The 26841-nt window shown below is 49.0% G+C and overlaps 1 protein-coding gene across 3 annotated transcripts in view; it reads right to left on the reverse strand.

Annotated features, from left to right (window-relative positions):
• Window positions 1-1211: 1211 nt before the first annotated feature.
• LOC139763242 (uncharacterized) overlaps window positions 1212-26841 on the reverse strand; it is a 76153-nt gene continuing 50523 nt past the window's right edge. For 2 of the 3 annotated variants that reach the window (XM_071689141.1, XM_071689140.1), the window contains exons 2-3: window positions 5351-9255; window positions 1212-3854 (exon numbers count right to left, since the gene is read on the reverse strand). In XM_071689141.1, coding sequence (XP_071545242.1) covers window positions 3688-3854; window positions 5351-9255 — 4072 coding nt within the window. In that variant the 3' untranslated portion in view covers window positions 1212-3687. The remainder of the gene's footprint in view (window positions 3855-5350; window positions 9256-26841) is intronic. The other variant, XM_071689142.1, reaches the window with a different exon arrangement.

Consider the following 26841-nt stretch of genomic DNA (forward strand, 5'->3'; position numbering starts at 1 on the left):
TATGATCACTCACTCCAGGGTTATTCTCAGGCGTCTTTGTCATGTATCACAAACAATTATGATAACTTAAGGAGGTTTTCATCAGTATTTGTTATCTTGTAAGAGTCGTTGGTCATTTGAGGCCACCAATCACCAGAGCAATTAAAGCCGTCAAGATTAAAACTACGATCATCAACCGAGGTTGTTGTTCTCAACATCCTCGTTTCTGGTGTTCAATATAACTCTTCAAAAAGACCATACAAACATCTCGCCTCAAACATCTCCCTGTGCATGAGTGTTACCACATCAACATCTCCCTAGGCATGAGTGCCACTGCTTTTAACAAATTATTGATATCATAACATATGAATAAAAATATATCTAGGTTTATTATTTGCTTTTATTGAAAATCAAAGGCGACTTTAAGAGCACAATTTTCGACATTAACAACAACTTTAATTCGGATTAGGTCAGTGTTTCGGCTCCCTCAGTGACTGCTTTCCACATTATAGGATTAAATCTGACTCTGTACAAGAGACAAACTCCCTACCTGACACTATACTCCACAGGTATGTGTGACGATTTTACGTCTGTGTTTATTACACCATTAATTTCTACAGCACTACAAACACAGAATCAACATGGGAAATGAAGGGGTCCTTTTGGGCGAGAACTTCCTTGACATGAATGCATTCTCTTCCATCAACCGATGAGAATTCATCTTCGCCGAAGGTGGATCTTCACGTCTTATTAAACACGTGTAGGCTTCATATGTTCCTTGCGCTACTTCGCCACCGTGGGTAATGGCAAACATGTGAAATATATATATTTATGTAACAATCAGTGATTATTTATATGTTGATGTAAGTGTAGATTTTCCCTGAATTTGAACTAAAAGACAAGGTTTATCTCATGTTAGTCTTCTATCCAGTCCACATGTATATGTAACAGAATAATTTGTTCAAAATATTTGTTCTTAATGTTCTAGATTCGTTTTCAGTTTTAGCCACAGCACAGCCTTCTCTAACCACACTTTTAGATCATAGGGTAAGCTTTAAAATTGGCCTAACAATTTATTTAAAGACTTCTAACTAATATCAATTCAATGTCTTTAAAGACAAAATACATTGTTATTGAATGCTCAGGTTTGCCTCAAAGGCAAAATATGTATTTTCCTTGGATACTTAGATCAATCTATATCAGAATTAGAAGGATGATCATAAAACAACACATTAAGCAATTGAGTAACCATATCTTTATTTACAAAGGCACTGTACACAGACTGATCTTGGCACAACCCAGGAAATTGGTCTGGGCGCATGATGACGTCATTCGTTATAACATTACCCACTGTGTGGACTGACAGAGGGACAGACGCACTCCGTGAAGCCTCCTACATCAATGACATATATATATATATATATATATATATATATATATATATATATATATATATATATTTCATCATCATCATCATTATGGTTTACAATAACATAAAACTGTACATAAAATTTGCTTCCACTTAACGGAGCGGCAAACATCATGGTCCACGGATTAATGCGTTGTCCAACTGTGTCCAGTAGAAGTGGTTCTTCGGCTCTCAGTCAAAACACACGGATAAATCTGGGCGACTTTAAATACAGATTACCATTTACCCTCATCAATGCACATAATGCTATGACAGGTTTGGCAATATTTTTGTTCCCACTTTAAACATCACAGAAAAAAATTTTCCTCAATTTTTTTCTTTAATCATTTATGACAAAGGTTCTATGAGAAAATACATGTATTCATGTATATCAGTTGACTGTACAACACTCGTTAAATGGAAATATTCTCATCACAATCCTTGTCATACATACATTTTGAGAAAACACAACATTTTAAACGCATCAAACTAGAAAAGGAAAAACGCCTTGGTTTATCATCCGGGCATTGTTGACTACGAGCCTGGATTTTACAGAGGAAGTCTGTGTATGTGAACTGGTTTCATCTTTTTTTATTTTTAAAACATTTACTTTGGGGAAGTAGAAAGGTAGTCAATGTTCTGTCAGATGACACTCGCTGAAGTCAGCAACACAACACTTGTCAGCACCTCGCCCTGCGGGCTGCCGCCACGAAGGCCCTGAGCTGTGACATCGACCCTGGTTTCTGGCTCTGATGTCACAGCCTATAGCAACCACCTCATACAGGACGGGGCCTCTGTGAAGTCATGTATTCCTTAAACGTACATAAATTTTTTCTTTCTATACTTATTAACGATCGGTAAATGGACTATAATCATACTTTCATAACACTTTAAGAATTTTACATGAATTTGAATCCTGAACTCGGTTATGCCATGAAGATCAACTGGGTCTGGGTTCAAGAAATATGATATTGGGACAACAATGGGATATTCTAAAGTGATGGGGAACCATACAAAGTTTTGCCTTCAACCATGAGTCGTGTCTTAACAACTGTCCTAGAACGACAGTGTATGGAGCTCTGTCCTCAAGGGGAAACACATATATATATATATATGCTGTTAACATGATCTTAGAATTTCACATAAACGGATTTTAATAGCTGCCGGATGATGTTTACTTTTAAAGAAGCTTTGTAGTAGGGGAGCTAACAAATGACCGTTTAAGTCTTAACATTACAAAAGGGTAGATTTCAAAAAAACAAACGAATACAAAATATTTACAGTCTACGATTCATTAAATAAAGGTCAAACGAAATCGCTATCTACAGGCACCGTGGGTGGGAGAACTGGTTCACGGGTCATAGTGGCATGGTCGGCCAAGGGGCCCCCATGATGCAGTGGGGGGGGCGCGGCGCCCCGAGGGGCGACTGACCCCTCCCACACCTAGTGGTGGACCGGAGCTCCCAAGGTACAGTGGAGGGGGGAGGGGAGGAGACCAGAGGGGTCCTAGACCCAAGGTATAGTTCGTATGGGGGGGGGGACAAGGGGGGGAATCTGGATCCAGCGATGGACCGGGGGATTCCATAGCACATGGGGGGTATTGATCAGGAGGAAGGGGAGGTGGGTTCTATCCGGGGTACAGTCTTGGGGGGGAGGAAGACCTGGACCCATTGTCACATTTCGCCTGCTGAGGTGGGGAAGGGAGGGAGGGGGAGGGGACAGGGGCGCAGGAGCAGCAGCAGTCTTGGTGTCACAACCGAGGTCACCTCACGGTCCAGCTGGCCATCTCTGACCCTCCCTAGTAAGACTGAGGATTCAGGGAAGGTCGGAGCGGAGGAGCGTTCAGGTGCGCGGAGAGGGTCGTGCGGAGGGAGGTACAGACATGGCGCATGTCACGGTGAGGTACAGGGACGGAGGAGGAGGTGAGAGAGGGAGGGGGTGTGTGGTTTCGTGGCCAGGTTGGGACACACACACACACAGGATCGACCGTCCACCAGCCTGATACGTGGGACGTCTCGTTCGCCAGTAGGAGGGTGCGCCAGGCGTGTGTACTGGACCCGCTCGGCGGGAGCCAGCGACCGTCGCGTTTGCGTCACAGCGACCACTGGCACCCGTGTGGTACAGACAGCCATCTTGGTGGGGGATTAGGGTGGGCGGCGGCACGGGCGGGGCGGGGCGGGCACCTGGCAGTGGACCGGACCTCTTGCGACGGGTGAGACTCGCTGGGTGACTGTGTGAGGAGGATGATAAATGAGGATGACGGGCTGGGTTGGCGGAACGACCGGGCCGCGGGCGACACTCTAGCTCCGGTTGCGTCGCCTGGATAAGAAGGAGAACCTGTTGCGACGCTTGGCCTTGGGGCCCGTCTCCGCTGGGGCCTCGGCGGCCTCTTCCTGGGGGCTCTCTGCATCAAGGGGCGCCTCCTCCACCGCTGGTGCCTGGGCCTCTCCCTCAGCTTGGAATTCATCTGTAAGAGTTGTATGAATCAGTCAACATTGACGGCAGTGGATGCGACATGATCGCAGTTACGCTACTCCTCTGAGGGGAAACAAAATGAAAAAAAATATCCTCAAGACTTATGGCATCCAACATTCAGAGATCAAGGATAAAACTGACGGGGTCTTTATAGAGAGAGAGAGAGAGAGAGAGAGAGAGAGAGAGAGAGAGAGAGAGAGAGAGAGTCTTGGATGAGTAAATTGATACACTTGGGATCCTGAGGTCATGGTGTTGCACTACCATGATGAGGCTAAGAAGGGATCTAGTGGAGGATTAAGGGGGACCACTTAAAATGGGTGGGAGTCATGTCAATCTTGTCTGGTAATCATTCTATCAACACCTTACCAAATCACTGTGGCCACTGCAAAAATGACTTAGGGCAGCATGACCATGCTGAGGGGAGACAGCTGACTTAGTACAGCATGACCATGCTGAGGGTAGACAGCTGACTTAGGACAGCATGACCATCCTGAGGGTAGACAGCTGACTTAGGGCAGCATGACCATGCTGAGGGGAGACAGCTGACTTAGTACAGCATGACCATGCTGAGGGGAGACAGCTGACTTAGTACAGCATGACCATGCTGAGGGTAGACAGCTGACTTAGTACAGCATGACCATGCTGAGGGGAGACAGCTGACTTAGTACAGCATGACCATGCTGAGGGTAGACAGCTGACTTAGGGCAGCATGACCATGCTGAGGGTAGACAGCTGACTTAGGGCAGCATGATCATGCTGAGAGGAGACAGCAGCACAGACCTCAGACAACATAATGATGGGAACATGGCCGTCCAGGGAAATGGTCTAGCGTAAAAATACGACCTGTGCTAACAATCAACTGGTCTACAGAATAACTCTTAAAAGTACTGAAGCTTGTGTATCAGGGAGGTCTTAGGAGTTCTAGGGGAAGGGGAAGGGGACATGATGGAGGTCGTCAGTAGGGCGAGGCGCTGGTGAGATCGCTCATTCCGTCCCTCCCGCTGTAACCTATTAGACGTCATCTCCGTAAGTCGTGTGAGGTCGCCTTGCCCGTCGACGTCACCCGGTCCTGCGGGCACCCCACTTGCCAAGTGGTCAGTCGTCGTACAGTGGGTATCATAGTGTCGTCTGTCAGGCAGCCAAGTGGGAAGGGTGCCAGACCTCGTCCAACATGCATGTTTGGGGTAAACGTCTCCGAGAATAAGATATTTTCATTAGCGTCAAGGCAGCCAAACACACACACATACACACATACAGCATCAAGCACAGAACAAATGATAACTATTCTATAAATATGGTCAAATATGTATAACTGAATACACTCGACTCATGAATCAATTAACTGGAGTTGTCAGAAAATTACAAAAAATATATATATATATTCCCATTATATCATGGATATCGTGTTCTAAAGGCACGAGACGCGACAACAGCTTACGGAGGAAGATGAACGAATGTCATTAAACCTAACGACGTCCAACGTCTTACCGGGGAATGCTGCATCGGCGTCGGCTTCTGCGACAGTAGGGTCGGCCTCGTCTAGTTCGACAGGTGCCTCAGTGGTCTGTTCGCCGCGCTTCCTGTTCCTGCGGTTGAAGAGGGAGATGCCCCCCCGACGGACGGCAGGAGCCGGTGTAGTGACCCTCTGCTTCTTGACCGGCTTCTGCGCCACGGATGGGCGATTACGGAATCGGTTCCGGAAGCCGCCACGTCTGTTGCCTCCTCCTCCTCCTCCGCCGCCGCCGCCGCGACCTGGAGAGTCGGGCTTCTTGCTGGAATCCTCTGCTGCCTCTTCCTCGGGGACAATGGCTGTTGGATCCACCTCGGCCAGTTCATCTTGTGGCTGTTCCTCTCCAGCCTGACCCTCGTCGCCTTCCGCCAAATGGGCGTCTTCAACGGGGGCGTCCGATTTCTCTTCAGGCGCTTCAGTCTGAGCGTTCCCGCGAAGTCTTGGGTTGGAGCGGTTCCTGAAGCGTATGCCGAAGGAAGGTTTAGGGCGACCTCGATTCAGGAGAGACGAACGTCTCGGAGTGGAGGGTTCGGCACGGGTCTCCTTAGGGTCCTCACTAGGGGTCTCTTCAGGAGTTTCCTCTGTATTGGTGTTGGCGGATGGGCGTGAACCTCTCCCTCTCGTCAGGCCTCCGAACCGGTGTCTGTTCAAGGGCCTTCGGCCACGCGACGCCGTGGGGCTCGTCGGGGCGGCGGTGCTCAGCGTCGTACGGCCATCCGTAGTCACCGCTGCTTCACCCTCGGCCTCACTCAGTCCAAATCCTATAGGAGTTTCGACAGGATCCTCTACAGTGGGTTCGGTGCTGGCTTCCGCTGCTGCCGTGGTCCCGCGGCCTCTGACCCTACTGTGGAAACCGCCTCTTCGGGGGAAGCTGGGCTTGGGTCGCGCCGCTGGCGTCTTCGGCGCCGGCGCTTCGGTCACTTTCTCGGGCTTTGCGTTCGTTCGAGTTCTTAGGGAGGATACACGAGGCTTGCTAAACCTGGTCCTGAAGCCGCCAGTGCTCCTGTGGATGGTTTCATCCTGACCAGGGGCCTCTGCTTCTACATCTGTCGCCTGACTGTCCCTCACTGCTGGCTCGACGTCCTTCCCCGCATGGGGCCTGAATCGGTTGCTTCCGAAACGATTCCTGTTGCTGAAACGGGTTCCGGGCCTGGTGAGACTTGACCGGGGGTTCGATTCCTCTTCAGGCGCTTCTGTGGTCGACGAGCTCTGTGGTTGGAATCGGCTCCTGTTACTGGTGCGCCCAGCAAACCGTGAGGGACCGCGAGGTCTGTCGAACCGATTGCGACCCGATGGCTTGGCGGTGGTGGTTGTAGTGGTAGTAGTAGTGGTGGGCTCTGTGGTGGTAGTGGTGGTGGTGGTAGTGGTAGTAGTCGTGGTTGTCGAGGAGGAGGTGGTGGTAGAGGTAGTCGGCTCCTCCGTAGTGGGTTCGGGTTCGGGTTCAGCCTGGGGCTCGCCTGCCTCGGTGACAGGTTCGGTGAGGTTGGAGGGGTCGTGTGTGGTGTTCTCGTCATAATAATCGTAATACAAGTCCTGGTATTCCAGCGGAATTTCCGTGGGATAATCGTAGGCCTCGGGCACCTGCGTGGTGGTCTCGTTCGCGTCCTCGGCATCGGCAACGCGGGAGAGGGCGTACAGGCTGGCGATGGAGATCGAGGTGGGAGACATGGTGGTGGTGGGCGGTTCGTCGGTGGTCAGTTCCTCCTCCAGTTCCGGCGCGGCGACCTCGGCGCTCAGCACGCGGCCGCCTCTGCTCTGGTCTCCGCGGGAGCCGTGAGCGCCCGTAACATCGGGAATGAGGGGCACCTGTTTCTGCTCGTCGATTCCCACGCGGGCGGACTCCTCGAAGAGCGGCTCGCGGGAGTGCGAGGGCGTTGGAGTGGTGACGCCTGTGGTGCGCGGGGGGAAGCGGGTTTGGCCAGGAAGCTTCTCGTCCTCGACCGTGACGCCGTGGGCGGCGCCGTTGATGAAGTTCTCGCGGCCGCGGGAGCTGCCTCTTCCTCGGGACGAGCTCCGGCTAGAATCGAAGGTCCTACCTCGCGCGGAAGCCCTCACGGATTCCTCGATCACGTTCTCCTCCTGCGGCTCCACCTGGGTGTGCCGGCCTCTCGTCCTACTGCTGTGGGAAGACCTGCTGCTCTCGTGTCCTGCACTGCTCTCCTCCGTCCTGCTTCTGCTCTTGCTGCCGCTTCGTGACCTGCTGCTTCCCCGGGTCCTGCTGGAGCTACTTGAGGGCTCAGTCGTCGTGGTAGTGGTGGTGGTGGTGGAAGGTGTGGTGGGACGGGGTGTTGTTGTGGTGGTGGTGGTGGTGCTCGTTGTTGTGGTGAGGGTGGTGTCGGGAATTTCAGGAAGCTCAGGCAGGGCAGGGTCTGTGTCCACGACTGAGGTGTACTGGTCGTCGTAGAGAGGGTATTCGTCGTCGTAGTAGTAGATGTACTCGTATTCGTACAGCTGTCCATTGACTTCCTTGATCTCAATCTTACTTCTGGTTTTCTGCTCCGTCTCAGATGGGAAGAGGAGCTTCTCTTGGTCGCTGGAACCCTTCCCGAAGTCCAGGTCACTCTCATCGAAGTACTTTCCGTAGAGGTCGTTCACAGGCGGGTTCTTCTGGTCCTTCTCGCCTGGATTGAGGATCTCTATGTTGGGTTCTTCCGCTCCGGTAGCCTCCACGGCAACCTCAGCCTCGGCTGGGACTTCCGTGGCGTCCTCTATGGCCTCGGTGGTCTCCTCGTGTACAGATTCATGCTCAGAGTCCTGGGTGGGTTCGGGTTCTGCGGCAGGTTCGGGTTCTGCGGCAGGTTCGGGTTCAGCGGCAGGTTCGGGTTCTGCGGCAGCTTCAGGTTCTGCGGCGGACTCAGTCTCGTTTGCGTGAATGGCGTCGGAGTAGAACTCACCCTCCAGGTGGTGTTCGAAGTCAAGGAGGTGTTCGAACTCATGTCCGAGTCCTTCCAGCAGAGTTTCATTGTCAGGTCCCACCAGGAAATCCAGGTGGTGCTCCATGGGCATGCCCTCACCCTCGACTTCCTTGGTAGCGAGGCTGCTCAAGAGAGACATGAGGGTCTCTACCCCCAGCTCTTCCTGCGTCACCTTCTCCATGCCCTCGGGTGCCACGGTGACCCCTTCTTCCTCGGGGTGTGCCGCCGCGTCCGTTTCAGTCACGTAATCGTAGTCGGCGTCTGATGCTTCGGTCGCCGGCGCTGCCTCTTCTTCTCCTCCTCCCAGGAGGGGCAGTGTTTCGTCCGGGGTGAGGAGGATGCTACCAATCTCGGATTCCAAGGTGTGGTGGCCTACCTGTGGTGTCTCAGGAGCGCCCTCTCCCACATCCGCAGGAGGGTGTGCCTCTGGGAACTCACCCTGACTCGTGTGGAGGGTAGTGCCCTCCTCCTCGGCCGTGAGGGCAGCGCCCTCAACGGAGGGATCGGAAGCCTTGAACGCCACAAACTCCTGCCCGGTGATGGGTTTGGTGAGGATCTCAGGTTCTGGCTTGTCGACCGGGGTCCTGTCGGAGGCGTTCTCGGCGGCGACGAAGGCCAAGTACTCCTGGCCTGGCTGCGGTTCGTTGACTACGACCGTCTCCTCCACCTTGGGCTCCACGGCCTCGGCTTTCTCCTCTTCGGCCTTACCCTTCCCTGAGCCTGGACGAAGGCCGAACCTTATGCCAGGCCTGCGGAAGGAGTGTCGACCTCTGGAGGGTTTCTGGTCATCCTGGGAAGGCGGGGAGGCGGTGGTGGAGGGGGCGACGCCGTCGTCTGGGCCAGCTGTGGTGGTCGTGGTGCGGCGGGATAGGAGGTTCGACCGGTTGCGGGTGCTGAAGAGGAGGCGGCGTCGGTCTTGCTGCTGCTGGGCGCCGCATGCGGCCAGAGCCACCAGCATGAGCAAGCACCTGCGGGAAGAGGAGAACGCGTTAAAAAAGACAAGCCATAGGAGCAAAGCTAAATTTATAAGTGCATCGGTGAACTATAAAGAACAAAATTCAACTGTGGACAGCAATACACACATCAATCCAAACCCGACACAAAATAGAAAAAGGCATCGCTGACCCACAACAACAATCCTCTCTCCCAGAGAAAACAAACCAACCAAACCACTAAACAGAAAAATGAAAACAAACAAAAAAATACTCAAATTCCCTTCTGAAACAAATACTCATCCATCCTTAACAGTCGCTGACATTCAAAGAGCAAGCCAGATGACCTCCTTACAACTGGCCCCAGCGACACACCTAACTCCCAAATACAATCTCAGCCCAAATGCATCCCAAGCAACACCAGGAGATCTTCACCCACCGGCTGCATAAACAAAATCCCAAACACCTGGAAGCCATTACAACTCAGTACCCACCCTGATATTAAGGTCAGGTACACAAGGGTTCCAGACACAGCGCAATATGGATGGACGGAAAGCCGCTTACAAAGACAACGAGCAAACATTCAGGGGTCACCATCAGACCCCCTGAAGCCAAACCAAGCCAGTGGGAACCGGACAGACACACCCACACCCTTGAGGCTCGCTCAGTCGTCGACCAAAGTCAAGACTCCCAAAGATCCCTCGCCTGACCGTCCGACGAACACTTGCAAGGAGCGAGAATGTTTCAGAAAATAGTCAACATGAACCTCAGAGCGATCAAGCTGGGAAACAATGGTTGGCCTTGTCCCTACAGTATAGGACGCACTCATAGAGCCATCCAAGGCCTGTATATCCCAGGCAGAGTCTGAACAGAGAGAGAGAGAGAGAGAGAGAGAGAGAGAGAGAGTAATATCTTCAGCAGCGTGGTCTTCGCCAGTGGCGTATATATAGATAAGGACTTTCAGACCCTGGGGCCTGGATATTCTCCTCTCTCTCACCTTCCAAGGGAGAAGGGCATTTTCAGGGCCAACCCCAGCACTATCGGACCCTAGGCCCCTTAGCATCCCCTCTAAATACGTCTCAGATCTTCACTACATGTCAGTCTCGGGTTTGTGATGTGTGGGACGATGGTCGCGGGTCGGTTAACAATACGCTGGCCAGAAATATTTCGATGGCTTGTGTTCGCCGAGGACAATATAGGTTAACCAGTAAACAGTGTTAAGCATACGCTGTGGTGACTGCACGACGACATGGAAAATGTAAATTAACTCAAATGCTCCTTCCAAACACACACACACACACACCCACACACACACACATACACACACGGACATTCACAAATGAAGGAGGCTAGGCTTTTAATTCAAGAGATCCACAGAACGCAGTGTGTGTCCGTCCCCTTCGTAAATGAAAAGCAATGCTCTCGCTAAAACGTCTAGAACAATTCAAATATATTCACAAACTCATTATTCTGGTTATCCCGTAATTTTCTTCTATTCGAAACTATCCTGTTCATTTTCATCATTGCAAATCAACCCTCCTTTTTCAGCTTTCATCATTTCTTTCTTTCAAACTTAACTCACACAATGATAGGCTGTGCGGCTGCTACTAGTAAGATTCCGCAAAAACCACATCTACAAGCGAGGATCTCAGAGATGTTCCCTAAGGTTATACATAAAAGATATTTCCGAGGAGTCGTCTCTCCTGGCCGAGCCGTCTGGGCAAGAGGCGCTGGCCACATCGCCCGCGGCAACTGTCGGCGGCAACTCTCGCCTCCCAACAGTTCTTTCGCTCACACACCCGGACAGTTGCGCTACGCTACGCTGCAAAACCAACGTATATTTCTTATTCTCCTGATGGTAATATGGCCTCTAAATCAACATGTTGTTTATTCCTGAGCCTTGAAGTCTGTGTATATATAATATATGACTTGGCCTCCTTGACAGAGAGAGGTTACATGTAAGGATCACTGATCTAGACTAGTCAAAGGTCAGCTACGATCACGATTCATTTTCCAGGGAGAACAAGAAGGTCCCAAGAACATCCGAAAATAGAAGCATTATCAATTATTACATCGAAAGGCATGACGTAATTTCAATCGGCATTCAACATGTAATCTAATACCAAAGACAAAATTTTTGTCTTTATAGGATTACGAAGGCAACTTGAGATGCCAACATTTTACTGAATTTACCTTTTGTATTTTCATATGGGATAGTGTAAGCTTTGGTTAAATGATCCTCAGTAGATTCCGCTTGTGGAGAATCTGAACAGATTCGCATCGTCGACTGAGGACAATGTTCATCCTAGGAGATTATTCTTCCTCGTCTGGTTCACACCGGTTCTATCCTACCTGAGCTGGGTCACCGCTGGCAAGTTCCTTTCACTTTCTGTTTACCAGCTGTCGCTACGGTTTACTGGTTCTTCAGACGATGGTGTGGCACTACCACATGATCGCAGGAGACGATTTACTGTACGAGTTGGTGACGTTTTACTCTGCGAACAAGCTGATACGATTCGTTTGTTTACATATGCAATTGGTTAGTTCTGAGCAGCACCAACTACCATGGAAAGACGGATGAAGTGTTATTTTAGCTCAGCTAAAGACAGCAAAGGTTCTGATGGGGTGATAGTTTAACTAACAGTACCTCTTGTGGTTAAATACATCTACATAGACCTCTTAAATTCGCATATATAGCAGAAAGTATGGGAATAGCCTAGCCGAAGCACTTTAGATATTGCTCACTTGTATTGATTTCGGCAGCACACATGGCCCATTATCAATGTATTTTCCAATGTCCCTTTTGAGAATGCGTGCAACTCATGACAAAGGATTTCTTTAACATATGTCCTGCCTAGCATGTGTGTTCTTTCACTCTTGCATGATTCGTAGCATATCCACTACATTATACAACCGTAGCAAATGCAGTGGCATAAAGTGATGCCAAAAAATATTTGTTCAGTATTACTCTCCTGGCGATTATATGTCCATTATATATATATATATATATATATATATATATATATATATATATATATATATATATATATATATATATATATATATCTTCCTGCAACTTTAACTTTATACACCTTACTATTTTTGCTCATGGTAGGCAAGCCTGTGAAAGTAAAGGAGGATCGTACAACTTGCGCTGATACTAATGCTCAACCAAGACAGGAAAAAAAAAAAAAGAAATGGTCAGGCAAGACACGTAACTTTCTTCTGGAAATCAAAATCATATTAAGAGAACATCCATATGGTTTTATTTACTCTCCTTTCGGTTTTCGTTAAGGACGAAATTCAGAGTTCGGAAAGATGTCAAATCGAAGTGAATGTCGTCAGGTGAATTAGCCTTAGCCACGCCGCTGAGCACTTGGTGGCCATATATATATATATATATATATATATATATATATATATATATATATATATATATATATATATATATATATATATATATATATATATCGTCTCCAACGAATCAGAATAAAAGTTATATGTCTCTCTGGAGTCGGCAAGCTGTGGAGTGTGGCCTAAACCACTTACCTAGTGACCTTTAACTAGTACTAAATGTCCTTGGGGTTCCAGTGACTGACGACGTAACGAGTCTGATCTAAACGATTCGTTTTTTTTTTTCTTTTTCACTCTTCGTTTAACCCTGTGCCTTATACTCGTTGCGACAGTGTTTTGATCGGCTACACAACAAATACCTAATAAACACTAGTCTTCGTTCAATTCATTTTCAAATTTCTCGATTTATAAAACAACTTGAAATTATGAATCCGAATGTTAACGGTGTTTCTATTTGTATTTCTACTTTCTACGTCTTTGGTATTACAGTCATTTTGCTCAGATTATCATAACCATTCCACAGATTAGGTATACTTTTAAACGAATCGTTCACTCTGCCCATCTTTAAATGTAAAAGAAAGATGCAGTACCCCAGTAGAGATGGGCTGGCATACACCTTTTTAAACTTGCAGTGTTGGAGAACATAAGAATTACTCAGAGAACTCTTCTAACACAGCCCTCGACAACATGTCAAACTTTCACGACGAAACACAACCCCACCAGCTACAACGGAAGCACAGTCAGGCCCTAACAACAAGACACAACAACTCCGTACGACAGTGCGACCCATAAATACAACAGCAACAACTCCGTACGACAGTGCGACCCATAAATACAACAGCAACAACTCCGTACGACAGTGCGACCCGTAAATACAACAGCAACAACTCCGTACGACAGTGCGACCCGTAAATACAACAGCAACAACTCCGTACGACAGTGCGACCCATAAATACAACAGCATCGCGTAGGACCAGACCACCAAGTGTGAGGCTATTGTTAAATAAAGGGAAGATGGATACTTTTATTTCTTCCTCATGCTTCGAGGTGAGGCATATCCTTACTACGTCTGTAGAACATCCTCTCACACAACACTCCACTACTGGGAACGAATCCGTTTTACGCAGTGGCAAAAAGAGAGAGAAAAAAACCATTCAGAATGTAAATTGCTTTTACTTTCAGCCTCAACTGCAGCGATACTCAGCCACCTAAGAGAATGTTCAAGACCTGATATGAATGTTGTAACCTCCCAGTGCCCAGACCTGATGTGTCAGCTCTGGACATGTCTTTGAAACTGAACACCATAATATTTGAGGGCAGAAAACTGGAATCTTAGGAAATGATACGGGCATTTCCGACTACCACTGGCAGCCACAATTTCTCCATTCAAAAATATTTGTAACCGCTTAAACACGGGAAAAAGTTTTGAGGATCTTCACACCAGCTTAACAGCTACAGGTGAAAATGTCAAGTGAGACTTTTATTTTGCAACTGCTCTGGACGCCTTTTGAACATCGATCCTGACTGTGTTAACGACAGTTCAGTTGGCCAATTGTCAACGGTTCTTTGTTTACTTGCTGGAGGCCACTCAGAGAGCATCTTTACAAGTCCGCTTGGGCCTGGCGTTGAGCGTTACACACACAGACGGATCTTCCCTCCACAAGAATACTGAACAGGCCTTACAGGATTTGAGGGCAAGGCTGTATGTAGCATCTTCAGGTTATTGACTCCAGTCAAAGATTGCATTCAAGGAAGGATTGGCTTGTTTTCTTTTCTTTTTATGTCACTGATAGTTTGCGAATATGTTTGAAGAGGGGGGAATGCTATTTCGTGTATGGCGGGGTGGCGACGGGAATGGATGGAGGCAGCAAGTATGGATATGTACATGCGTATATATGTATGTCTGTGTATGTATATGTATGTATACGTTGAAATGTATATGTATGTATATGTTCGTGTGTGGACGTTTATACATATACACATGTCTATGTGGGTGGGTTGGGCCATTCGTCGTCTGTTTCCCTGCGCTACCTCGCTAACGAGGGAGACAGCGACTAAGTATAATAAACAAGAAAACATAGAATAAAATATATATATATATATATATATATATATATATATATATATATATATATATATATATATATAGAGAGAGAGAGAGAGAGAGAGAGAGAGAGAGAGAGAGAGAGAAATTTGAAATGCTATGAGGAAATAACTCAGCCACTAGTTAACCCCACCCCCTGCCCACCCAACCAGAAGACTTAGTACCATAAACTTGCTTCATATGTTCCACATTGCCACACGTCATGTGTGTGTGTGTGACCTTGGCCAACACCATACAAGTCCCGTACGTACAGCCACGCCCCTGGCTGACCCCCACCTCTCTCCTCTAGTCACTTGAAGGTCCTAAGGAGGTCAAGAAGGTGGAGCGAGTCCTGGGCGTCTGTCTCGTTCACCTCACAAAGACGTCAGCTCTAGTGGTGTAGCGAGTGGGGGTGGAGGTAGTGGTGTGTGGTAGGTGGGGGTGGAGTTAGTGGTGTAGTAGGTTAGGGGTGTGGAGGTAGTGGTGTGTAGTAAGTGGAGTTATTGGTGCAGTAGGTGAGGGGTGTGGAGGTAGTGGTGTGTAGTGGGTGGGGTGTGGAGTTATTGGTGCAGTAGGTGAGGGGTGTGGAGGTAGTGGTGTGTAGTGGGTGGGGTGTGGAGTTAGTGGTGCAGTAGGAGAGGGGTGTGGAGGTAGTGGTGTGTAGTGGTGTGTAGTAGGTGGAGTTAGTGGTGTAGTAGGTGAGGGGTGTGGAGGTAGTGGTGTGTAGTAGGTGGAGTTAGTGGTGCAGTAGGTGAGGGGTGTGGAGGTAGTGGTGTGTAGTAGGTGAAGTTAGTGGTGCAGTAGGTGAGGGGTGTGGAGGTAGTGGTGTGTAGTAGGTGGAGTTAGTGGTGTAGTAGGTGAGGGGTGTGGAGGTAGTGGTGTAGTAGGTGAGGGGTGTGGAGGTAGTGGTGCAGTAGGTGAGGGGTGTGGAGGTAGTGGTGCAGTAGGTGAGGGGTGTGGAGGTAGTGGTGCAGTAGGTGAGGGGTGTGGAGGTAGTGGTGCAGTAGGTGAGGGGTGTGGAGGTAGTGGTGCAGTAGGTGAGGGGTGTGGAGGTAGTGGTGCAGTAGGTGAGGGGTGTGGAGGTAGTGGTGCAGTAGGTGAGGGGTGTGGAGGTAGTGGTGTAGTAGGTGAGGGGTGTGGAGGTAGTGGTGCAGTAGGTGAGGGGTGTGGAGGTAGTGGTGCAGTAGGTGAGGGGTGTGGAGGTAGTGGTGCAGTAGGTGAGGGGTGTGGAGGTAGTGGTGCAGTAGGTGAGGGGTGTGGAGGTAGTGGTGCAGTAGGTGAGGGGTGTGGAGGTAGTGGTGCAGTATGTGAGGGGTGTGGAGGTAGTGGGGTTAGTAGAAAGGAAGGTGAACATCGGGGGTGGGCACGCCCTCCTCTGCCCTGTGGGGTGGGGGCAGCCAGCGCGGAGAGAAGGCAAGATAAAGATAAGCCAAGAGAGAGAGAGAGAGAGAGAGAGAGAGAGAGAGAGAGAGAGAGAGAGAGAATGTTAACCATCAGGTATGCATATATATATACCAAAGAGCATCTGGGCGTCCCCTGGAGATGACCCCAACCAAGCGCCGACCCCGACCCCACTGTGTGGTGGGTTAAGCCGTTTGTGTGGTCGTCCGGCATGTCAACCGACGCCGAGCGACAGTGTTGCCAACCACGCGGGGCGCCATAGGGAAGGGGGGAGGGAGGTTTCTATAGCCCCCCTCCCCCTATAACTCAATTACGCCTTCTAAAGGAAAACAAAATTGGCAAAAGCTTATTCAGGGTTCACACTACAGCACTTGGATTATTTCCCGGATTTCTATCTTTAGTAAACCATCATATCTTCGTGAGAGAGAGAGAGAGAGAGAGAGAGAGAGAGAGAGAGAGAGAGAGAGAGAGAGAGAGAGAGAGAGAGAGAGAGACGTTGAACTTATTAATTCTACAGATATAGAGCGAAAATAATATATGGTAGACTTCATGTATGGAGGTATGAAACATATTTGTACAATTGTATTGCTGGAAATCGAGATTTCAGAGCAGTGAGAACAACAGAGTTTAGAATGGAACTCAGAATTTCAGGCTTGCCAGTGGTCGCTCTGTCGCTTAGTTCGCGTTCACAGAGGACCTAGTCAGGGGATGCGGGAGTGGCTGGCTAGCGGACTAGCCCGGCTGGATAGACAGGTCCTGCCCCTCCACACACACACACACACACACACACACACACACATCTTGGTGACACACTTAACACCGCTCACCTTATTGCTAAATGTCAACGGTGTCGTGAGGGGAGAGGGAGAGAGGACATGTTGCCACAACACTGTTCATGAAAGGGAGTCAGACTTCGGAGCTACCGGGGCGGAATGTGTAATCTCATGATCGAGTCGTCGACCAGTCCATGACTCTCCTATATATATATATATATATATATATATATATATATATATATATATATATATATATATATATATATATATACGAATAAAGTGTATATGAACGCGCACCTTCAGAGAACATTACAAACCTCCAACAGCCAGGATCGACCCTTGTTCCCAAGTGCACTTTCGTGTCATAATCACATCATCAGGGGAACTCATCGTGTTTCATTTTCCCGCGTGGACTCATAGGAATATACTTGATCACGCGCACATTGTGATCCTTTCCAACATAGAAAGAGAGAGAGAGAGAGAGAGAGAGAGAGAGAGAGAGAGAGAGAGAGAGAGAGAGAGAGAGAGAGAGTGTGTGTTTCAAAAATTCGTTCTCAGATCCGGAATCCACAAGTCACATTCAGTTCACGGAATGTCCAACGTAACAAAAATGACATTTCATGACCCTGAACATTTCTTGAACTAAAGGTAACAACTGAATTCTAAAGTCTGGGCATTTTGGGACACAGCGTTTCGCGATTCGAGAGTCTACTCGAATGTCTCCAACAGCTGAGCTGGTTCCCAGTAAATGACCACCTCTCCCTCCTCCTCCTCCCCAAGCCCTCTCTAGCTCCACCGGTGACCTGGTCAAGACCTGACCTCGCTATATAACCTGCCGAGGGCCTGGCCTGGTGTTACCGCCAGACCTTACACCGCCTCCTCTTTGACCTTCCTCGAGGGCGTAACCAGGAGAAAAACGGAGAGAGAGAGAGAGAGAGAGAGAGAGAGAGAGAGAGAGAGAGAGAGAGAGAGAGAGAGAGAGAGAGAGAGAGAATTGAAATAGGAAAAAAATTTATAATGGGATAAGCTAAGAGAAACCCCTTGAGGAGCTTACGTCACGAGAGGAAAACAAAGGAAACGGGGCCATCCCACACAAGACACCTTCTGAAATGGGGATGGAGGCAGAAAGGGGGAACCATATGGCAAAATGTCAAGACACAAGGGAGGAGGATTCAGAGCGCCAGAGGTCATGAGACAGGCGCCATGTTAGTTCATGACACAATGGCAGCTCCCCATAACTCTATATCATGTCTAAAACTCGTCAATAACTACTATTACTACTACTACTACTATCACTACCACTATTACTACTACTATTTAACTATATGTACATCTGTCCGTTACTATATGAATAAAGAAATTAATTTCGAATTTTGATGATATGGGCATCAGTTGCAGCAATAATAGTAGTAGGAGTAGCAATACTAGGAAGGGTGAAGGAGGCTTTGGGGTATCGGGATTTCAACTTCTCTGAGGAGGGAGGGGGGTTAAGAGGTGCGCTATTGGTAGAATGAAATGGCTCGATGTGGTATATGGGGAGGGGTGGGTGACGTGCTGTCAGTGGACCGAATCAGGGCATGAGAAGGGGTCAAGGTAAACCATGGCATAGTCTCGGGGGGACGCTGACTGTAGATGGTCAGCTATGGTTTCAGGACGTTCAAAAACAACAACTGGACGATGAAGTACGTATGCAAATGAGGCCGCTGTCTGGTTGGCTACGGCGTTGCCTTCTCAAGGTAGGTAAGGCAATTAACTTTTGAGAAATTAACCATAAATTCATAGGGAAAAATAATCCTCATTACCGTTAGATTGAAATAATCCATAAAGAATCTTAACTAAGCATCAATGATACTAATAATCTCAATTATAGTTATCAGTTACCCAATAACACCTACACTTAGACTCCACAAGATGGCAAAACCTGTTTCATTACGTTGGAATGAAATTCGGAAACGGTAAGATAAAACATGACAGCGAGAGAGAGAGAGAGAGAGAGAGAGAGAGAGAGAGAGAGAGAGAGAGAGAGAGAGAGAGAGAGAGAGAGAGAGAGAGAGAATGTAGGCAAACGACGCCATTGTGTGTGTCTGCTCTTGACTGAGCCAAGTATCATGAGCTTCAGTTACCTACTGACATTTGATACAAGGAATCGAACCAGAACATAACAGGGATATTGTTCTTTAGTCGTGTGTGTGTGTGTGTGTGTGTGTGTGTGTGTGTGTGTGTGTGTGTGTGTGTGTATGTGTACATGTATGCCAAACTGGTAATAAACTAGTGTGACCAGGTCAAAACAGGTCCCCCCTCCACTCCTCTGGTCCAAGTATCAAAGTAACAATCATCTCTGCCCTGAGAATCTTGTTAGTGTGTCGAGCCATAAAGGATCAGCATCATTATAAATGCCTTGAAAGTCTTATGAACGGCAAAGCAATACAGACACAGAGCCTGTTTACAGAGCATTATGACCGGTAAACCAATAGGGAAACAGAACCATTGTTATCTGCTTCAAAACTCATTTGTTATTGGTAAAGCAATGAGACACCGAATCACCATTAACTGCTTTTAAGAAGTCTGGATAACAATAAAGCAACGAAGAAATAGAATCTATCTTCAAGGTCTTATTAAAAGCAAAGGCAGTAAAGACGGCGAGCCACCTTATATGCCTCGAAAGTCTCACTCACAATAGAGGCAGCGAGGGAACACAGGCATCATATCTGGCTCGAAAGTGTTGTTACCATGAGAACAAAACAAAGACGCGCGGATCTTACAACACCAGCCGCTCGATACCACAAGAGCCGTGTCATTACCAGCCGAGCGAAGAGGATCGGAATACAAGTGTGAACCTCAGTGGGAGACAAGAATAAACGACACAACGCACAGTCTTGCGACACTGACAGAAGACCGAAGACGTGTCGTCGCTCATAAAAGAAAATATGAAATAAAAACGAAGGAAAAAGAATATATGCGAGGCTAGGACTCCAAGTGAGAGTAATTTGGGCTAATATTTAATAATGTTTTATTTGGCTGTTCGTTGCAGCAGGTAGATCCCCTGGACGACACGAGCAGAAACAACCGGAACATCCAGTCTTCAACGAACTAGCACAGACCCAGGGAGAGGACCATCTCTCGCCTCCCTAACGGTCATGCTTAGTGCCACGCCACACCAGTCCTTCCCTGGCACTAACGACCTCATGCCAAGGAAGCTGGTTCATGTCCCCAAGTGAGGGGGAGGGAGGGGGTAAGAGGGGAGGGGGAGAGGTGAGGGAGCTGAGAGGTTTGGGGAAGGAGAGCCGCTCACCTTCAAGTGGTTTCGAGACTCTGCAGAAGAAGTCTTCAAGCGTCAAGTGAACTATGAAGATGTTTTACCGGCCACAAACTGAGTCTCTCTCTCTCTCTCTCTCTCTCTCTCTCTCTCTCTCTCTCTCTCTCTCAATGACTCACGTGAAGGACAGCATAATCACCCACGCTCAGGGGGCCGCATTTCCCTGGGAGCTGAGGTGACAACGTCGGGGTCATGCTGTGACCTCCCGTCTCCCACCCTCGACCTCGCACGATCTCCTGCGCATGACACGTTCATCCCCGTCTAAAGAACGAGCTTCCGGGATCCCGTCAAACTGTTTAAAAGATTCTCTCTCTCTCTCTCTCTCTCTCTCTCTCTCTCTCTCTCTCTCTCTCTCTCTCATCATCACTATTCTCCTTCACTCTCATCATCATCACTATTCTCCTTCTCTCTCATCATCACTATTCTCCTTCTCTCTCATCATCATCACTATTCTCCTTCTCTCATCATCATCACTATTCTCCTTCTCTCATCATCATCACTATTCTCAGTCCCTGTTCTGCATGACGACTTGTCCGGACGAGGTCATCCCCGCCGCCTCCCACGGTCTCCGGCACCTATGACGCAACAAGGTCTACAAGAGACTTTAAAGGCCCTTTGGAAGCGGTACCCGTCCCGCTCCGACATGCACGGCCGGTCCCCACACCATCGTACATTCCCATGAAAATGTCTACAAGCCTCACCCCCTCTGTCTCTTGACAACCAGAACGGGAACAGATCTCATAATTTAACCCATTCCTCTCCGCTTATGTTTGCTCTCCCTCGACCTCTTGGTTCCTTTTGTCCGCAATGAAAGGGAGTTCCTTGTTTTCTCCCTCCTTTCACTTTTTCTTTGTTCCCGGGGCCCACATGACAGCGGCCCTTCTTCAAGCAACACACATCCCCGAACGTGAAGTTTGGGGTTGTGCCACAAGCCGAGCGTGTTCCCCGTCAGTGCCTTCGATGGTGCTGGATGAGTCTTGATAACTTCTTTTACGAGGACACGTCTTGTGGAGGTCAGCAGCAGCCACCAGCCAGCACCACCTCTCCCCCTTCACCCGTGTGCTCAGTTACCTGACCCAACTCGTCCTTACGGTACTGAGGACTTTCCCTCATGAAGTGTTTGCTTAACAGCTTATACCGAAGCCTTCCGCGAGGACCGAGAATATTAATCTTCTCACACTGGCATCTGAAAGCACTGCAAGAGTTATCGAACTTCCATCCCTCACGTTCCTTCAAGACGCAAGCTAACTGTACATTCGTAGTGCTCAACACTCAACACTCCTTTCTCTCCATCTATTTCGTTCCTACTGGACTGCAGACGCTGCTTCAAGTCTTCAGTCTTCCTTCTTCGATGTTCTACCTCTACTTCCAGCCTGGAAGATCTATTTCCCCTTCTTCCATGTTTTAAACTATTCTCTCCGCCTTGGAAGATCTTCTTCCTCCACTTCCAAAATATAACCTCTCCTTCCAGCCGAGGAAACCACCTCACACTTCCAGAATATAGCTTCCCCTTGAAGCCTGGGAGGGTCCCATTCTCACTCTTCCAGGTTACAGCCTTCCGTTCCAGCTTAGAGGGCCTAGTTCTCCATATCCCGGGCCATAACCTACTGTTCAAGCCTGGAAGGCATAATTCTTAATCTTTTAGGCCACAGCCTTCTCTTCCAGCCTAGAAAGTGTACTTATGTTTTTTTTTTTTTTTTTTTTTTCAGGCCATATCCTCCCCTTCCAACCTGAGGGCACTGTTATTCATTTCCCAGGCCATAGTTTTTCCCTTCCAGCATGGAGGGCCTAATTCTCCATCGTCCTGGAACAAAATCTCCTGTTCCATCCTGGAAGACCTCAACTCCATTTTCCAGACTACTGCTTCCTCTTCCAGCTCAGAGGACACTCCCTCTCTGTCGCCCGCAGATCGCCGCCATACCATCCCTTCTGGATCACTCCCTCCCCCTGCCACTCTCACCCCTAGGAGACGACAGTACCCATGTCTCCCCCTATCCTCGACCCCGGCCTGAACCTGGCGTCCTTGGGAGCGGTGGACGCGACGGGAGACCCACCGGTGAAACTGACACCCGTCAGGAGGGCGAGGGTGACCGGGGACCCCGCAACACCGACCTTTCGTGACTGGTGTGTGTGTGTGTGTGTGTGTGTGTGTGTGTATGTCTTGTTTTTCCCCTCCTGCCCAACTGGCCTGGTAGACGGTGCGCGTCCCACGTCCTCTCATTACCTCACCACGATACTGTGAGACGTCCCTCCTCCTCCTACTACTACTGTTAACACACAGCTCGCCCTGGAGTCCTGTAACCTCCTACAGGCAGGAAGGACATTTGAACGCCATGGACTCCTGATGGCAAGTGGGGTCCGACAAGGCTTAATGAGACCTGTCTTCAAGGGTGACGTGTCCAGCTGACGTGTGGCCACAGCGGTATACACTCTTCCTGCCCCAGTATCCACGGCTCTTGATTCCCCCAAGACTCAGCGTGTACGAAATTCTATGCAAAACTGCGGCGGATTCAAGGACTACAGCTTTGCTGTAACGGGACGCGAGGATTACTGGTAATCTCTCGCTGCATTCCCTGGGTTCGATCTTTATGAATCACAAGGAAAACGCGACAACGAGGAGAAGGAGGAGGAGGTGGTGGTGGGGGAAAAAGTTGCATACTGTAGTTTCGACAAGGTAGCTCGCTCTCTTATCAAACACCAGGATGGAGAACATCAACGCTACCAGGGAGTGTGGTACTGTACCGTCTGTAACGTCTGGGTTACAGCTACATATATAACTACAGAGCAAAGTTACAGTAATCTAGGACCACCTCCGAACGTTATATAGAGGTCGGCGCACTACCGTGTACCATCGAGACATTTGCTTGAGACATTACACTCGCTTTGAGTTCGCCCAACACCTGTGAATGAAAGGTTACCCGGACCTGAAGTCCTGATAACTTTGTAATCACGTCGCTGATACTGATGCTCTTCTAAGATAGTCCTTTCACAACGCTCGAAGTCTGCATTAGGTAAACCTCACCCAGATCTGTCATGACGTATCACTGGAAATCCTGCACCTGATATTTACATTACAACCCTGAAACTCTTCTGTCATATTACCGATGCTGGTAGGTTCAGTATGCCTTCTGAAGGTTACTTTCTCTGGTATGATCAACGGAATTATACTCCAATAAGTATACTCCAGGTATCGTATATCTTGTATCTAAAGTTTGATACGCTATATGAACATATCTGTGGTAAAGAGATACTCATGGCTCTCCTCTGTATTGTCCCAAAAGTCAGAACAATTACTTCCCTCCCTTTTTTTTCTAATAGGACGAGGACCCCGCTGTTCCCAGGGCCCACTTGGGGCCTCTCATTATTTTTTTTCCCACCACCCAAGTGTCCATGAATTGAACCTAGTCAGACGCTGAGCCACACTATGCTCGCCTCAACCTAACCCCCCGCCATGTACCCTTCACACACACACACACCATCACAGAAACTGGCTGAGGGTCGTTCAGGTACGTGACGTGGGAGCTGGTCGACGGTGGCCATGACGACCTCAAAAGCCAATCACCAGGAACTGGTCGATGGGGGTCAGGACGACCCTACGACCCATCACTTGTGTCGAAACTGATCGACGGGGGGGTCAGGACGACTCCACGACCCATCACTAGTGTCGAAACTGGTCGACGGGGGGGGGGAGGGGTCAGGACGACCCAACGACCCATCACTAGTGTCGGAACTGGTCGACGGGGGTCAGGAAGACCTCGCAAAACAAGAGGGTCGTCAACCATCGCTGCAATTACCCCCCTCCCCCCCTTCACTTCACTAATCCCCCCAAACACTACGACTCCCCCACATCAATGACCATTTAGCCCTAGAATCACCAACGTACTTCTTCTCTTCTCTTTGTTGTCACGTCGAAGGATCGAGTCGTGGCCGACAATGCGCATCGAACCCAGGCATCAAGTGGAACATGGAGAGAGAGAGAGAGAGAGAGAGAGAGAGAGAGAGAGAGAGAGAGAGAGAGAGAGAGAGAGAGAGAGAGAGAGAGAGAGATGTATGGACAGTAGGGGAAACAATCGACGAGTTTTGGAGGGAGTAAAACACCCGCCCCCCTTTTATTCTTTTCTCTTTTCTTTATAAAGGGTCATGCCAGAGATGATGGGGAAGACACGGGAGGGTAAGACCACCCGAAACCTTAGCTGTGTTGGGAAAGAGAGAAGGACCTTAGCTGCGTAGGGGGGAAGGCAGGACACGTCGAGACCTTCCCAAACCTAACCAATGTAGGAGAACACGTCGAGACCTTCCCAAAGCTAACCGATGTAGGAGAAGGTAAACTCCTAAAATTTAGCCGTGTGATGAAAGAAACAGACATCGCAACGGGCCACCTTTGAGTTGCCCACGGTCACACACGAGACACAAGGAGGTCCTCCTCGACGGAATACCTTTGGGAAAGGTCGTCCTTCAACTTCTCGACCTTTCCACTTGCGTCCAAATGTTCCTCCCTCGAGAAGGACCTATGGTGTCACGAGGCAACCCCCGTAGCTGGGTAAGGCAGGCACCCCTCCTGGTCCGTACACACTGGTGCTCCTCCCCTGCTCTCATTAAGGAGGAGTACTCCCCTCCTGTACACAACTCAGGAAGAGTACTCCCCTCCTGTACACAACCAATCTGCAAAAACCCTAACACACCTTGGCCTTCGCATAGATACCCCTCTGCCCCCCTAAAAAAAAAAAGAATATCCCTTCACATCTCCGTATAGAATCCCATCCCATTCTCCCTCAACAAAAAGTAACCACCCTGCATTGGGAGCCATATATGCAGAGAGCGTGTATGGGTCTGGGAATTACCTTGAACACCTCAAGGTCTTTAAGGTAATTTCTACTGGTGATTCACAGCTTGACGGGGGGGGGGGGGGGTTAAGGAGGCCTGAACGACAACCCCCCCCCCTCCTGGACCTTCAAAGAAAATGAGCATCTGGGTCCCAACACACACAAACACACTAGCTTCCTTGGCCTCCAAAAGGGCTTCCTCCATCAGCCCCTACAAAAGACTCTCTCTCTCTCTCCTCTCTCTCTCTCTCTCTCTCTCTCTCTCTCTCTCTCTCTCTCTCTGCCCTGGGAGACAAGGTGACCTTCCACGGTAGCATAGCAACCTGCCCTGGGTGTGGGGTTTGACCTGGCCCCGGGAGATAGGGTGACCTGCCCGGAGACGACAGGTGACCCCGCTCTGCTTCTGCAGAAAGCTGACCTGCGAGTGGGTTGACATGACCTGCAAGACGGGTAGATCTGCCCTAGAAGTGGGGTGACCTGGCCTGGGAGTGGAGGTGACCTGGCCTGGGAGTGGAGGTGACCTGGCCTGGAAGTGTAGGTGACCTGCCCTAGAAGTGGGGTGACCTGGCCTGGGAGTGGAGGTGACCTGGCCTGGGAGTGTAAAGACTTGGCCTGGGAGTGGGATGACCTGCCCTGGAAGTAGGATGACCTGTCATGATGAGGGGCGTCGTGTGACACGCCCTGGTATCGCAGTAGGTTGACCTGGTCGTGGCATAACGTGTCCTGGGAGAGGAAGGCTCCACCGTGTCCTGGGAGAGTAAGGCTCGACCGAGCTGGCAGAGTGACCTGCCCTGGGGGTGGAGAGGGTCAGGCAACCAGCCACAAGGTAGGTCTGGTCTGAGCGCCCTTGGAGCTCTCTCTCTCTCCTGCAGGAGGTGGGTCAACGGCGCGTAACGGCACCTCGCCTGTCCCACGACCCGTGTCACACTGTTGCCGCCCGGGTGGTGAACACAGTCCCCTCCGCCTCATTCAAACATTCAAAAGAAAACTTGACACATGGTCGAAGTCAGTCCCAGATGAACCATGAATCGGTGAACACGTCATATAAAACAGCAGCTGAGACATGCAATATATATATATATATATATATATATATATATATATATATATATATATATATATATATATATATATATATATAAGTGGAACAGGGCGTCTTCTTGAAGAGGGATACCGCATACAGAAATCCGCTGGGATAACGGCAGGCAGTACCTCTTCAGCACTCGCCTCTCGAGGGCGTGGTCTACCGCCCACCACCACACAGATCAACCTGCCGTATTAAGCTAACCACCTCTACTACCTTCAAGAAAATTACTGTCCGCTCGAAAGTAGTTTCGGGTACTGGAAGGTCAACAGGGTTATGTCTCTCTCTCTCTCTCTCTCTCTCTCTCTCTCTCTCTCTCTCTCTCTCTCTCCATTTGTGAGCCAACTTTAAGTTCCCGGTACAGTACCCGTCGCCCTCCAGCCTCAGTGAACGTTAAATCCGCATAGTTTACATATTCTCATGATTCACTGGCATGCTAATGAACCAAGTCACACTCAATGAATCAAAGGATCGCTAAGTGTGTAGCGTCAAGGAAAATGGCGTTGTCCGTGGGAACTTAACGGAGCGCGGGGCGAGGCCATCCCCTGATAAAACGCTCCAGTGCGTTCAGTCAATTAATTAGATTCGGTCCATATTTTGTCCTTGAGGGGGTGTGTGTATACACACACTAACAGTCCGCTAAAGTTCATTTCCGCTTTATTTCCTTAAATTCCTCTGGCAATGGAAATGTCATGGCTGCTCAGAGGCGCCGGTCTTATCGCTATGTTAAAAAAAAAGAAAAATAAAAAAGACAAGAGAACTAACTCTTTTGTCACCCTAACGAA

The sequence above is a fragment of the Panulirus ornatus genome, chromosome 46 (genome assembly GCF_036320965.1).
Source record: "Panulirus ornatus isolate Po-2019 chromosome 46, ASM3632096v1, whole genome shotgun sequence".
In the NCBI taxonomy this organism is placed as follows: Eukaryota; Metazoa; Arthropoda; class Malacostraca; order Decapoda; family Palinuridae; genus Panulirus; species Panulirus ornatus.